This window comes from Ovis aries, chromosome X (assembly GCF_016772045.2).
Source record: "Ovis aries strain OAR_USU_Benz2616 breed Rambouillet chromosome X, ARS-UI_Ramb_v3.0, whole genome shotgun sequence".
Taxonomy (NCBI): Eukaryota; Metazoa; Chordata; class Mammalia; order Artiodactyla; family Bovidae; genus Ovis; species Ovis aries.
This window is the reverse complement of record NC_056080.1, coordinates 127722464-127738424: the sequence shown is the minus strand read 5'-3', so window position 1 is coordinate 127738424 and position 15961 is coordinate 127722464. Positions and strand designations below refer to the sequence as shown.

The 15961-nt window shown below is 48.8% G+C and overlaps 1 protein-coding gene across 5 annotated transcripts in view; it reads left to right on the top strand.

Annotated features, from left to right (window-relative positions):
* FRMPD3 (FERM and PDZ domain containing 3) overlaps positions 1–15961 on the top strand; it is a 137603-nt gene that overhangs the window by 68377 nt on the left and 53265 nt on the right. The window contains exons 1-3 of one of the 5 annotated variants that reach the window (XM_027963490.3): positions 7072–7244; positions 11199–11301; positions 14683–14728. The exons of 1 other annotated variant lie outside the window; for it this stretch is intronic. In XM_027963490.3, coding sequence (XP_027819291.3) covers positions 7097–7244; positions 11199–11301; positions 14683–14728 — 297 coding nt within the window. In that variant the 5' untranslated portion in view covers positions 7072–7096. Of the gene's footprint in view, positions 1–7071; positions 7245–11198; positions 11302–14682; positions 14729–15961 lie in introns of those variants that run through there. 3 more of the 5 variants (XM_042241777.2, XM_042241776.1, XM_060408004.1) reach the window with 3 other exon arrangements.

Below are 15961 nucleotides of genomic sequence, written 5' to 3'. Positions count from 1 at the left end.
TCTGGAGAGATGAAGAGACTGATGACTTAGGGAAGAGAGTGAATGCTCAAAGGAGGGAAGTCTTTGAGATGACGAGAGTCTTCTTTATGGTTCTAGGGCATAACCGAGCAGATCTGCCATTGACAGAGGAAACTAAAGATCCTCCATTTTAGTAGGAGGGAAAACAGAGTCATGGGTACAGATGCAGACAGGGTGGTGTATAGATTTAGTGGTGGTAAGATAAAGGAGCTCCCATTTGATGGCTTATGTTTTCTCAATAACATACAGGACAAGGTCATCAGATGAGATTCATTGGGATAAATGGGGAGGTGGGGCAGATGGAGGAGAGGAGGAGCTATAAAATAGTCATCTGAGAGAGTGAGAAAGTGGTGGCCAGACAATGGAGACGGTATTGGGCTGGCCAAAAAGTTTATTCGGAGTTTTCCATGTACTGTAATGGCAAAACTCAAACAAACTTTTAACCAGCTCAATTGAATAATGTTTGTCAGTGACAGTGGGGAGTGGGGAAATGGGCTGTCAGTATTTAATGGGTACACAATTTCACTTTGGGATGATGAAAAAGTTCTGGACACAGGTGGTGATGATGGTGGTACAACAATGTAAGTGTATTTGATGCCACTGAACTATATGCTTTAAAAATTATTAAGATGGTAAATTTTATGTTAGATACATTTTCTCATAATAAAATAAAAAGTTAGAGCAGAGGGGAAGATCACATATGACTAGTAACATAAATCAATGTCACTGTGGGAACTACCCAGGATATCATAGACAGCAACGGAGAGGGAGAGGTAGAGGTGGGTGGCAGGCGTATTCCACAAGGGAGCAGGATTTGGGGCAGAAGGTGTCTCCTGGAAAGCAATGAGACACCTACCTGCCCTCTCCCACACACACACACACACAGGCCCTGAGGGTCTTGAGATTTGAGAGGGAAAAAAATCCAGCTTCCTGTTGAGAGGGCTTGGTGGGCAAGTGATGTCCTCAAGGAATAAAGCCAGCTTCCATTGAGAAAGAGGCAAAAGGGCACTTCCAGAGAGTCAGTGAAAGATACAGAGGAGTTTGCTGTTGACCGAGAATTCCCAAGGGCACCACAGAAGAGTTTGAAGGGAAGAGAAGGGTGGCATTAGAGGGTGAACAGATGCCCACAGGGATGAGAACCCCTGGGTTCTGAGGGATGACCAGAGTTGAATGGACTTCTCTCTGGTGGTGACTGAGGTTAACAGGCATGGGAGGCCCCCTGGGCTCGGTCTCCCATGTAGGAGGGTGGACTTAGAGGCAGATAGGAAGTCAGTTCTGGGGCTGGAGTCTCCCACCTGTCCCCTCTGCTGTGGTGGCTTCAGGGGAGGCTGCTCTGACACACTGCACTGGCGTGGCCTTCTGTGCCCTGGCAGAGGAGCAGTCTGCTGACTCTCCCCCAACATCTCTTCATGCCCATTACTTACCCACAGGTTCTTGGCCCAAATCGTGTGAGAAAATTGGCTCTGGAGTTGGACGGACCTGGGTTGACATTATAGCTACACCACGGTGTAAATAGGTGGATGTCGTGGAGTAAATTAATCTCTCTTCCCCAATCTCAGTTTCCTCATCTGTAAAATGGTGATAACATCTCCTACTCATGGGGTTGTCGTGAGGCTGGAGTGAGGCAATATGTGCATAGTACCTGGCACACCACAAGTCCTCAATAAATGGTAGCTGTTGTTTTCAGCACTGTCCTCTCTCAGTACTGTCCTCGCCTTACTCCCAGATGTTGTGTGAGACCTCAGGCTGTTCTTTGGCTGACCAGACTCTTCAGGGTAAATGGTGCCCCATCTCTCCAGATCTTTCTCTCCTTTCCCCTAATTCAGCCTTACCTGTCATTTCTTATCCTTATAGATCACTCCCTATTCTCTCCTGGGGTAAATCTGATTCAGCCAGTCAGTCATTTGTTTTCACGGCTTTCTGTATCGTTTCCCCAAGATAGCATTTGTGTTTTAACTGTGCCTTCAATGCCATAAACCAACAGAATGAAAGCACCTTGTCCCTCCCACCTGATTGTGGCCCAACCTTTGTCTGACAAAGGTGTTCTTTTATATCTTGCTCCTCAAAGTGTGGTCCTTGAACAAGCCACCTGGGCAGCACCCTGGAATTTGCTAGAATCTTAGACTTAACTCCAGACCTACTGCATCAGAATCATTCTAGTACTACCCCCAGGTGGTGCAACTACACACTCAAGGGTGAGCCACCTTGCTTAGAATAAGTGAGCCCAAGTGAAGGCTCCTTTAGCAAAACAAGGGTTTTGTGTTCAGGCTCCTGAAAAGAGGGCACCCAGAGCAGCTCCTTCACCCAGGATCTCCCATTCCTGCCACAAGGAGAAGATGGCATCTCCTGGTGTCCCAGCTGCCACGTGGGATCTCTGGAGCTTTCAGGAGAATCAGCCTTCTGTGATTGGAAGCAGAGGGCTAATTGGCCCCACGTGGCTCCACAGCCTGCCAGTTTCGAAGGGAGCAACAAGACTCCCCAAGAAGCCCATAAATGTAAAGAAGAAGGAGCCAAAGGCAAGGAGGGGTGGGGAACTCAAAGCTGATGTCTGGGAGTTAAGCTGTTAACATTTCTGTCTTCCTGCCCAGAAGTTCAGGGGAAAGAGCAGCAGCTCACAATCAGTCCATCTTCTCAGTTCACCTGTCTGTCCTTCAACCACATCCTGCCTAGCAACAGTTGTCAGCATGAGCTCCAGCCACCAGCTCTTTTTCAGACAGAGATGTTGGGGGGGAGGGTGGGAGTTGGTGGTGGTGGTGGTGTAGGGGATCAGTTTAGCCCACAAAGGAACTGGAGCCAGGGTGTCCATAGGGAGCCAGGTCATCTGATAGTGGGGACAGTTGCTTGGAAAAAAAGGGGGCAGAGCGCCTCTTGGGGCTGCCACTTAGAGGCCAGGAGTTGAAGGGGGGAGGGCCCGGACTGTAGAAAGCGAAGTTTATCTTCAGCCCTTATTCTGTGCTCTGCCTGCCACCCCAAATGATGCCACTGGTAAGATCACCACCTCTACATCTACATGATATGTTTAACCTTCTAATGTGTTGCTGTAACTATGATCTCATTTCCTTCTCCCAATGACGCTGAGTGAATGGGATCCAAGACAGATGAATTAAGATGAGGGCTGGCCCGTCAGACTTGGCCAGGATGTGGAGAGCTGCTGGCTGCAGGGTTAGGCCAATCCTGCAATGGAGACTACATAGCCAGAAGGTCCGGGACCCTGGGTGGGTATAGATGGGGGTGCTGGGATTGTGAGCCCTGTCCAAGAAATCTGGTTCCAGCTGAGTCCCTCATTGGCCTCCACCTTGGAGTCTGGGCTGGAGGAGAAGCAGAGACCTAGTCTGTTTGGCAACTGGGAGGTGATAATGGATGTGAAAGGACCTTTTCGTTGGATGAGGTAATGGGTTTAAGAAGAAAAAAGAAATAACCGCTTGGCTATAAAGTGTTGTATTCATTAGGCAGAAAAGAAAAGGCTAGACGTTTACCCAGGTCACTGACCAGAGAGGGCAAGCCTGGTGCAGGCTGAAGGGATATACCTTTGGGGACCTTGGGTAGGAACAGGACAGATTGAAGGCACTGTGTGGTTTGAAGAACAAAATGGCCAATCCCAGAAACAAAGCTGGGCAGAGGGCGGGGAGAGAGGACCATAAGCTGTGGCTGCTTCATAATTTTGTTCAGAGTTGCCCGGTTTGATGAGACCAGAAGCCAAACATCTTTCAAAGTCAAAGTGCGTATTTCCCCCAGGAGGGCAGTCACGTGGCCCGTGGACAGCTGAGCTGCTGTCATCCGTCACCACTGGCCTTCAATGTCACTCCCAAGTCTCTATGCACTGAGCAAATTTCGGAGGGACTGACTGAGCCTCAGACACTGAAAGATGCCAACCCCAGGAGGGTGGGGACAGCTGCCATTTGCACTGCAAAATGGCCTCCCAGTGTGTTAAAAGAGGGGTTTCTTCTCTGACCACAGATGCTGGGAAGGCCCAAGCAGTGCAAAAAAAGGACTCCTTGCAGAATTGGGGCAGGATCTAGTGGTTGGCACTGTGGTAATGGTAAAAATTTGCCTGTCAGTGCAGGAGACACAGGTTTGATCCCTGGTTTGGGAAGATCCCCTGGAGAAGGAAATGGCAACCCACTTCAGTATTCTTGCCTGGAGAAGTCCATGGACAGAGAAGCCTGGCAGGCTACAGTCCATGGGGTCACCCATGGATACCCATGGGGGCACGACTGAGCACAAGGAAGAACTAATTAGGGACAGATAGTCCAGCTCTGCCAGAGACAACCCAGGGACCAAGTGCTCCAGTCACACCTGGAGATGGGCCTGTGGCTGTGGGAGAAATAGCTGGGTCCCCTGTGAAAAGTTGGGGGCCACCCATGGACAGAGCTTACCCTCTTGTCTCTCTTCCCATCAGTGCCATTTTCTGACTACCCAGCATAGGTTCTACCTCCTCCAGGGAGCCCTTCAGTCCTCCACTCCCTTCTATGAACATACTATTGGGACCTTAATTATGAACTTCATATACTATTCTCATGGGCTTCCTGATGGCTCAATGGTTAAGAATCTGTCTACAATGCAGGAGACCTGGGTTTGATCCCTGGGTTGGGATGATCCCCTGGAAAAGGAGATGGCAACCCACTTCAGTATTCTTGCCTGGAGAATGCCATGGACAGAGGAGCCTGGCAGGCCACAGTCATTGCAAACAACCGGGACACGACTGAGCAACTAACACTTTGACTTTTCATACTATTCTGTTCTCCTGTTCAGTGTACACTTGTCTGTTCCCCCTCCCCCAACCCCAGACTGGAAGATCTTTGAAGGCAGAGATCTGTAACTTCTTGTGCCCCCTGCCCAAATCTCCAACTGTATGAGTAGGCACTCAATAAATACTTGTTGATGGATTAACATAGTCCAAACGGTAAAGCAGAACACTTGGGTCACAAAAGGCTCTTAGCTTTTTGGCTCCCCTGGCACCAGGAGTGTCTCTTTTCATGAGTATTGGTGGTACTTCAAGGCCCAGTGGAGACTAGAGTGTCGCTAGCTTTAGAAAAAGAAAAATGCAGCAAAAGGGAGGCTGCAGTGACCAGGGGGCCCTGAGCACAGGCCACAGTATCGAGCGCTCTCATGCATGCGTGGGTCTTCCTTGTGGTGTCCCCGATTCCCACGCCACAGCCTGTGTAGCCCGTGGTGGCTGCTTCCCAAATGAGCCCTTGGCCTGCTGTTTCCTGATCTCAGCTCCCTTCAAGCCTTCAAGTGCCTGCCTGCCCCCAGGAGCAGAAATGAGAGAGGGGCCAGCCTGAGGCCACCCTCGCTGAGCCCTTGTCCTGGAAGGGTACCTCTCTAGAACACCAACTAGCCATATTCCAGCTCCCAACTAACTTTCTGTCAAAGAGTGACCATTTGTCTTACCCAGTGTGAAATGGAAGGAGCCAGTTCCTGAATTCATCTTCAGGAGCCTTGACCTAGCCCTGGCAGCCCCTTCCACCTCCCTAAGGGACAGCAGACAGAGCCCAAGTCAGCTCGGGAGCAGCCACAGTTGATGTGGTCAGATTCCAATCAGCCACGGTCCATCTTTCTTCCTGAGTTCTTCTATGAGAGAGATAAGTCTGGGACTATGAATTTCTCTTTTACACAATTACGCTAAATCTTCCCACCCTGATAGTCCTAAAGCTCCTCTCTAATTAGCAAATCTGTGTCCTGATAAACAACCTAATTGCTTACAACCATTTGCTCCTGAGGAATTTGGTGTTCTTAGTTAGTCAACAATCACTCTCCTAGTGTCAGAACCTCCCACTTCTTTTCCAAATCTTACACTAGTTTGATTAATAAGCTCCTGGCCCTCTGTATCTTGTTCAGAAGGGCCCTGCCTGGAACCTTAGTTTTTCAGAAACACACACCGAGACTAGGAAACTCAACCTCATTTATTAGGCCAGAAAGCCTCTTGGCTCTGGTCCCCTCTCTTCCACCTTCACCTGCCCTATCCTGCCTCCTGGTCATTCATTTCCCTTTTCTCCTCTTTTCTGCCCCTGAACCCAGTGCCTTCACACAGCCCAGGGTCCCCACGCCTTCACTCATTAGGGCTCTTCATTCAAATACTGAGCTCAGACCCATCCTTGCCTGCAATATGTTTCACCCCTGCCCTTGATGTTAACCCTTTGTAAAGTCCTGGCGTAATTCTGAAGCCTCAGTAAGATCTGTTACGGGCATTGGAGCGCCATCTATAACTCTCCCAAGTATCAGGGCAGCGATTTCTCTTCTCCCAGCTCACCTGGGTTCAGGTCTGCTGAGAGCCTCCAGCGGTGGCTCTTCCTACTTGCCCTTGGCAGCTATTCTCCAGCTGTCCCATTAACTGAAATAAGTTGGCATTGGGACTGCCCTGGTGGTCCAGTGGTTAAGAATCTGCACTTCTGCTGCAGTGGACACGGGTTTGATCCCTGATTGGGGAACTAAGATCCCACATGCTGTTTGGTGTGGCCAAAAAGCAACAAACAGAAGTTAGCGTTATGCACAGTTGTTATAAGGGACTGGTCCCCCATGTGAGCCTGTTTGTTTTCATATGGCATCTCAATATTTTCTTTTTAAATATGACCTAAGGGATATTAAAGTTTAAAATTACACAAGGACTTCATGAAGGTGCTCCATACTCTGAAATGACTTCACATTCCTTCCCCACGGCCTTGCCTGTTTTGCAGTCCCTTCCCTCAAGGTTTTGGTTTCTCTCAGGGAGTTAATAGCCAATTCCATGGGTGATACTGGTTAACCTTCCAACAACACATTTGCTTTTAGGCTCCTTCTGAGTCCCAGTATCTTAAGGAAAGGACAGACGCTAATGTCAGGCTCCATGGCACCCATGTCCTCTGTTGGCCCTGGCCCTATAGACAAGTGGCTTCTCCTCTGTAGACTGTTCTTTCTCCAGTGTGAAATACGCATCGGTCATCCCTTCTGCTGGTGCCAGAGGATGTAGGAAGCAATGTGTATGAACTCCCAGGCGCCATGGCCAGCACCCTTGTCAGCATCCCTCGCAGCTGCTCTAAGGCTTAGCTGCCTTTGCGTCTTCTTTTGCTCCCATCTTCCCCTCCCCCGCAGCCATGTGATGCAGAAAGAGAACACAAATGATATGGAATGTGAGCAGCTGCCGGCAGAGACGCTGCGACAAGTGGCCATTCACCGGGACCCTATCTATGGCTTTGGCTTCGTGGCTGGCAGTGAGAGGCCTGTGGTGGTGCGATCTGTGAGGCCAGGTAGGTGTCACCCACAGTGTCCCTCTGGCCCTGGCTCCCACCCCCCCAAACACCCACACATCGTCCCAGAGAAAAGAGCACCCAAGTATACTGTGTTGCCAAGGAATTCATGAAGAGTGGGTGAAGACTTGCCCGCCGATAACTATGTGAGGGAGCTGGTTTTTAAAGATTTATCCACACGCAACACTGAGGCTGCGGTTGATAATTTAGTAGGGTCTGGGTCTTAACAAAACTTCCCTTTGCATAGCACCTTCACAGAAGAGCCATACTGCCTTGAGTGAGACGTACTGATCTGATTCAGTTCAACAAGTATGTATTGACTGCCTACTCTAAGCAAGGTTATAGGGATATACAAGACAGAGTTCCTGACCCCAGGAATCTAATCATCAGGCTGTGGAGACTAGTATACGTTCACCAAATAGGTCATCCAGTGAAGGCTGGAGTCAGGATTTAGACCATAGGTGGCAGAGAAGGGGAGAGGAAGTGAAATCTCTGAAGCCACAGTGGCAATACAACACCTACCACTGATGAAGCCCCCTAGACTGTACAAATTTACATCATCTTGTTCAGTGCTTGTGGCTGTGTCCACAAGGTAAGTAATACCATTCCCATTTTACAGATGAGAAAACTGAGGCAGAGAAGAAGAGAAATGGCATGTCCAGGGTCACTCCACTAAGAAGTAGAAGAGCTAGGATTTGCACCTGTGCCTGTGTGATGCCACTGAGGGGGGTGGGGTGGGGAGCAGGGCTTGAATGGGACCATGCAGGGTGGACCAAGCGTGAGCCCACCAGAACTGTGAAAGCCTGTCATTATGAATGAAATGGGAAAGGGCCTGAGCACTGTTTTGTTCCAAATCTTGCTAGGCATTGACAAGAAAAGACAGACGGAAAGGAGCTCTATTCCTGAATTGCTGGGCCTGAGGCTTTAGATGTTTACAACAGTTTCTTGCTCAGTCAAGAGGAGCAGCCGGAGTACAAACTGGTCTAGCAGAAATTTGATGAATTTTGCAATCCTCCAAGGAAAAGAAAAAGATTTTTGTAAGCTTGCTCTTCAACTGGAGGGCATAAAGTAAAAAAACAGTTCAGTACAGGAGTTTGTGGCTGACCTAAGGCTCCTGAGGTAGTCATGCAGTTTGGCAAAAGGTTTTTGAGTCTGTGATCCAAAATCAAATTTATCCTGGGAAAGAGGGACCCTATCAAACTTAGTAACAGATCACCAGGAGACCCTGGTTTAACTTTAGAGGAGATAGAATTCACAGGGTTGCTGCAGGTGGTCTGAAAATGAAGAAGGGGTTGGAGGAGTGGAGAGAAGAAAAGCTACAAGGGAGACCACAGGAGGCCATGGGGCCAGCAGGCTGCTTGCAGGCCTGCCTCCAACCCAGGTGCCCCTCCATCCAGTGTGAGGCCACAAGAAAAGATAAGATGCGTCCTATAGAGGAACAGGAGAAGGCAATGGCACCCCACTCCAGTACTCTTGCCTGGAAAACCCCATGGACGGAGGAGCCTGGTGGGCTGCAGTCCATGGGGTCGCGAAGAGTCGGACACGACTGAGCGACTTCACTTTCACTTTTCACTTTCATGCATTGGAGAAGGAAATGGCAACCCCCTCCAGTGTTCTTGCCTGGAGAATCCCAGGGACGGGGGAGTCTGGTGGGCTGCCGTCTATGGGGTCACACAGAGTCAGACACGACTGAAGCAACTTAGCAGCAGCAGCAGCATAAAGGAACAGTTAAGGCTGAACAAGCCAACAAACCATTCCATGAAAATAGTAAGTAGACTGAGCTTACCACTGCCATCAGAGAGCCAAGTTCTATGAGGACCTTCCTCCATTGAAAGGAAGGATGGAAAAAAAAAAAAAGAAAAGAAGGATGGAGGGATGAATGGATGTACAGGAGAAAGGAAAGAAGGGAGGGACGGACTAGGTAGAGTGGCCTGTACCTAAAAGATTGGCATATTTGGTAGAAGTAGATAGGAGGAATGCCTTTCCTGGTGGCTCAGTGGTAAAGAATCTACCTGGCTCAGCGGGTAAAGAACCCGCCTGCAGTGCAGGAAACACGGGAGGCATGGGTTCAATCGCTGATTGGGGAAGATCCCCTGGAGGAGGAAATGGCAACCCACTCCAGTATTCCTGCCTGAACAATCCCATGGACAGAGGAGCCTGGCAGGCTGCAATCCAAAGGTCACAGGGAGTTGGGCACAACTGAGTCAATAAGCACAGTACAGCCAATGCAGGAGATGTGGGTTTGATCCTGGGTGGGGAAGATCCCCTGGAGAAGGAAATGGCAACCCACTCCAGTACTCTTGCCTAGAGAATCTCATGCACAGAGGAGCCTGGCGGGCTACAGTCCATGGCGTTACACAGAGTGGGACATGACTGAAGCGACTAAACAACAATGAATAGGAGGAATGAAATGAGTGGAAGGAACTGTCCCTTGGAAGACGTAATAAGTACCACTGATTGAATTCTTACCAACATCCATCAACTGTTTTAAATGCTCTACATCCATCATCCCATTTATCCTCCCAACATTCTTCCGCCGTTATTTTTCCATTTCTTAGATGAGGAAAGAGAGATTCAGAGAGATGAAATGTCTCCTCTGAGGTCCCACAGCCATTAAGTTGTAGATTTGAGTTGAGCGTCCCAGCCTGACTTGATGCAAAGAATGGTCTCTTCACCACCAGGCTTCCTGCTTCTGACATCCCTGTGCTGTCAGAAGAGTGGGTTGAGGGTCTTTGCAGTTGGAGTGGGGAATCCTGCTCACTGAGCATACAGGCCTCACCCTCAGCACACAGGCCCCACTCTCCAGAGCCATAGCGTGATGCTCAACTGACATGGTGACCTGGATGTTGTTCATGTTTGTCGTATTTACACAGCACGCTTTTTTGCAGAAAGAGGAATAGTTGGGATCTGACTCTTTCAAGTGGACCCCAACAAGCATCCAGCCTGGGTTGAGAGTGAGACATGTCCTTACACATGTCCTATTTGGGGTTTGAGTTAAGCTGAGTTCTACTTGTCATTCTCCTTAAATATCTAAAATCCTTTTCTCCAAGGAGATCTTTGCTAAGCACCAGAGGCATCACAGCCCAGGGCGCCCCTCCAACCCACCCTTTACCACCATCAGGAAGGTAGGGCCCTCAGGCAGGTCTGCTTTCTAAACCTCAACAGTAGACGTGAGAAGGAGAGAAAGCAAATTTCCAACTGCCAGTGATTTAGGGTCTGTGCCTCGTTCCTCTCATTTCTCAGACAGCAGCACATCTCTTAGGTGAAAGAAAATAAATGCCTTTTAGGCTCCTCTGGTGGCTCAGATGGTAAAGAGTTTGCCTGCAATCCAGGAGACCTGGGTTTGATCCCTGGTTTGAGAAGAGCCTTTGGAGAAGGGAATGGCTACCCACTCCAGTATTCTTGCCTGGAGAATTCCATGGACTGAGGAGCCTGGTGGACAGGCTACTGGAGTTGCAGAGTCGGACACTAACACTTTCACTTTAGGTCCTGTAGTTCATCCCCCTGTCTCCAGGGAAGTGAATGCCTACATCCTTCCAGACCAGTGAGTATGAATTATGTTCAAGTAAGAAGATTCCTCACCCCCTCCCGTCACTTGTAACCCCACCAGTAGTCTGGAAGCCATGCCTTGTGCCCAAGCAGATCCCTCCTGATGAAACTGAAGTTTGTGCTCCTCACTAGGTCCCAGCCGGGAATCACTGGTGAACCTCGCTTGAGCACCAGGCCTTTGCTACCACACCACTCCCAGCCTAAGCAGGGCCATTCCATTCTCTTTCTCCAGCCCTCTGCCCTCCACTTGCTACAGGCAACAGTGGCCCAGGGCTCGAAGAGTAGCCCTGTCAGTGGCACCACTTGGCCCGCATCTCCTGCAGGCCTCAGTGCCTGCAGCCGCTCCCTCGGGCACTGGCGACTCCCTCCCGCCCAGGCCTCACGCCTCTCTCCTCTCCTCCACAGGAGGCCCCTCTGAGGACAAGCTCCTGGCTGGTGACCAGATTGTGGCTATTAATGAGGAGGACGTGAGTGAAGCCCCCAGGGAGAGGTTCATAGAACTCATCAGGTAATAGGAGCCTCTTGGGCCTTGTGAGAGCTGAGCAAGGCTATCCCCATCCCGCCAGCAGTGTAACTATGGCTGCCGCAGCCCTGGCTGAGAGGGGGTCTTCCCAGGGAGAGCAACCCGAGCCAGGGCTCCTGGGTACCCAGAACTTCCGGGGCCTGAGGGCCCTCACACACTCTGGCTTAGCCTCATTCAGTGATGTGAGGAGACACAAAGAACAGCCTCCTGGCAGAGCTCACCTCACCTTCCTTCACCCAACAACTCCCCTCACCCAAGCCCTTTGGTTTTCAACTTAACTGTGCAGTGACCACTGAGAACAAGTGAGTGACCAGCGACATAGACCAAGTGAGTAAAGAACGAGAAACAAACAAGCCATTCAAACAACATTCTGAGATAAGCACAATGTGAGCAAGACATTGTTTCCCACCCGCCACTCCCTATCCGCCCCCCTCCCAAAAAAAAAACCACAAGGAGAATAAAATCCAAATGCCTGGCCAGCAGGTTGAGGCATGGAACCTGCCATGTTGGATTTTGCTCACAGTGTGTGTGACCCCTTAGTGCCCTCCCCAGATGGGGGCAGGTCAGAGAGAGAAAGGAACGTGAGGAGGACCACCGCTGTCCATGGAGTCATCACACTGACTTTTCCCCTCCTTTACTTCTGTATATGGGGCTTCCCTTGTGGCTCAGTAGTAAAGAACCCACCTGCCAAAGCAGAAGATGCAGGTTCGATCCGTGGGTGGTGACGATCCCCTGAAGGAGGGCATGGCAACCCACTCCAGGATTCTTGCTGGAGAATCCCATGGACAGAGGAGCCTGGCGGGCTACAGTCCACAGGGTCTCAGAGTTGGACACGACTGAGCATCTAAACAATAACAACCTCTGTATATACCATGCCACCACATATCACACACACACTACATACCTCTTCCCCCTGCACACCATGCCACCACACACCACATACACACACACAGCCCCGTGCATACCATACACACATAAACACAAAATACGACACCACACACACACACACCATGCACTAAAAGCACGCCCATACCCACAGGTACCACATGCTCACACACACACACACCTGTGCCATAGATACTCCCCCACCCCACACAACTATCACCTGCACACACACACGCACCACCCCACGCCCCCTTGCATAGACACTTTGATAAGGAGGGAGACAGTAGAAGTGAGAGAAAGGAATTAGATTCTTTCAGCTCTAAATTCTAGGGGAAAACCTCAGTTTGGGGGACCTCAGCTATCTATCCTCACATGCTTGCTCTCTTACTCTCTCTCTCTGCCTGGCGTAGTCTGCTCCATTTCTGCCTCCATCTCCTTCAACCCTTCTCCATTTGGAGTGTTTTCATTCCGCTCATCTTTCTTGTTCTTCCAAAGCCCACCTGTCTCCAGGGCCCCTCCCTCCCCTTCAAAGGCAGAGGAGTGATGCCCCCTTGCTACTCCTGGCACTGCCCCTTCCTAAAGTCCAGAGCAGGTCTTCCTCCACAGGCTCCCCTTCCAGCCCAATATCCTGGTATGTGTCTGGTCCCTAATGACCCTTAGTTTGGCTCTTCTCCAAGTTCAGTTTGTCCATTGCATTGCCCCACTCTCCACCCTTCATGGTCCACCACCATGTCACTATGGGGTGAATTCTTTCAACCCCATCAGGGCATGTTCGGGGGTTCTTTCAGGCTGACCCCTCAGAAGTCTTTGCTTTGCTTCTTGTGGATATCTTTGTACCCCGAACCAAAGTAGCCCAATTTTGTGAGACTGCTCAGAGCACCTTCTGGGTCAAGTCAGAGCTCACACATTTGATAATCTCTGGGACTGGCAGATCATTCATTCATTCAGTGAATATTTATTATATTGAGTGTCTCCTGTGCATCAGTTGTTGTTCTAGGCACTGAATATACAGCAGTGAATAAGACAGACAAAAATCCTTGCCCATTGGAGTTTACATTCTAGTGGAAGAAGACACATCATAAGCAGTAAACATGATAAATAAGTATTGCACAGTATATTAGAAGTTGATGAATGTTTTTGATAAATAGAAAGGGGGTCAGGATAAAGATCAGGAATGCTGGGAACACGGGTACAGAGTGCAACTTTAAATAGCATGGCCAGTGTCGGCCTCAATGACGAGGTGACATTTGAAGAAAGACGTGAAGGAAATGAGGATATCAGAGAAGGCAAGAAGAACCCAGTGTAGAGGCCCTAAGGCAGGAGCGTGTGTGATGTGTTTGGGGAATATGAGAGAAGCCCACGTGTGGAGTGGGGTAAGGAAGGGGGGAGTTGTAGCTACTGCAAGGACTTTAGCTTTGTTCTACATGATATGGGGAGATGTAGCAGGGGCTGGAACAGAGGAGTCACATAATTCAATCTATACTAGTTCCCTGCCCTGGCCAAGAGACAGGACTTTCCAGGTGTTTTCCTTGGAACACAGCTCCTTCCTTACTCCAGGAGCTTCCCAGACCCAGGAGCTGACAACATCCCTGGACTCTGCCTCATTGAATATGGTACCAGTCCAAGTCCTCGAGCAGGGGCCCTGGGCTTTTCTTGAATACCCAGAATCAAGGGTGTCTTGACTCTGCTTCCTGAACACCTTTGTTCCCAGAAACATTTGAAAAAAGACCAGCAAAGAGAGGGGAAACTCCTTCAAGGCGAACTCTTTCCATTTCTTTTAGTTCTTGTAAAGGATGATGTACTATCGGGAGAGAATTTTCATACCTCACAGCTTGTTGGATCATTGGCATAATTCTTGTCTGAAGAGTTTCAAATTCTTCATCCTTTTGAATGTTTGCTATCTGGAGAGTCTTGTCTTCCATCTGTTGCTCTCTGGCTCTCTCTTTTTTTTTTTTTTTTTTGGTCCTTCAATTAAAACAAATCTGCTGAGTATGAGTCATGATGACCAAATGACCTCCTTTGGGTTTTTCCTTTGAGTTTCTCCTCTTACTTAAATACCAAATTGCCAATAATCACAGTACATGGTTCCCAGGACTCTGATTGTGCTCCCTTTGAGTTCCTTAATTCAGGTCTTTGGTTTTCCTTGCAAACTTTTTTGCCTATAGATAAAATTGCTCCTAGGGTTGGAGGATTTCTATAGAGAGAATGTGAGAAGGAATATAAAAAGAGGACCTGAAAAATGACAACCCCAGAGGTAATGATAATACCATTTTCAGAAGCCTGTGTGAACCTCTATGGATGGTGGATGTCAGCTGCCACAAATGATGGGAGGCGAGGCAGCCATGCAGATATTTAGATTGCCCTCTGTCCTAATCCATATACCTGAATGCAGCCCGGGGGAGAATTCTGGTGTTCCTTCTTGTGCTAGATGAATACCCAGTGCATGACACACGACTCTCCTGTTCCCTCTTCTCTCTGTAGGAGCGCTAAGGAATTCATCGTTCTTACAGTTCTGCACACTCATCAGGTGAGTGAGCCTCTTTGCCATCCACCCTTCCTCCTGATTGAGACAAGAGCATCCCCACATTGGAAAGTGACAGTGACGGGAGAGGGAGATGGGAGAGACTAGGACCAGCATTGTTGTGAGCCAAGGATTTAGGAGTGAACCAAAAATCGTGCCTTCTGCACATCTTGTCTATGCTCACAGCCCAGGCTTGAGGATTTTGAAGGGCTCCATAGTCCTGTGTGCTGCCCTGTGTGCTCTGCTTTCCCCACTTAAGCTACTCCACCACTGCCCCAGTTCCACACATATTTTCTACCTCTTTTTTGCTGTGTCCCATCAAAATTTACCTGTCCAGTGTCCAATTCCATTAATCCTTGCAGACTGTGGGTGCTAATCTTATTCATTCATTTATACAGGTATATACTAAATGGCCTATGGTGTATTAGACACAACCCTGTATGTGGAGGATTTACTATAAAGTTGCTGGGGAGATACAGTTGGACAAATAGGTTCATCTTTGTCTAGGTTCAGTTACTAACTGCCTACGTGACCTTGGGGGAGTCAGTTCCCTTTTCTGAACCTGTTTCCTCATCTGTGAATTGAGGGATTTAGACTAGATCAGTGTTCCCCTTGCTTGCCTGATCATAATAGTCACCAGGACTATTTATTAAAAATAGAAGTCCCTAGGCCCTTCTCAAAAGTTGGAATCAAGAGGCACTGTGTTTGTTACTAGGTCACATCCTCGTAGTAATCTTTGTGGGATCTTAGTTCTCTGACCAGAGATCAAACCTGTACCCTCTGCAGTGAAAGCATGGAGTCCTAACCACTGGACCACCAGGGAATCCCTGACTTTTTTTATACTTTTTAGTTTGATATCATTGTAGATTCACAGGAAGTTGCAAAGCTAGTACAGTGACATCCCTGGGTATCCTTTACCCTGTTTCTCCCAGTGATTACATGTTACATACCTAACAGTACTATATCAGAACTGGGACATTGATGTTGGTACAATGATGTGAATGCTTCAGTGTTACTTGGTCACATGTGTGGGTTCATGTATCAACACGGTCAAGATACTGGAGAGTTCTATTACTGAAAGGATGCCTCATGTTGCCCTTTTATGGGGCACCTACTCCCCACCCTCAATCCATGTCAACCACTAATCTGTTCTCCATTCCTGTAATTTCATCATTTCAAGAATATTATATAAATGGAATCATAAAGTATGTAACCTTTGGGGATTGGATTTTTTCACTC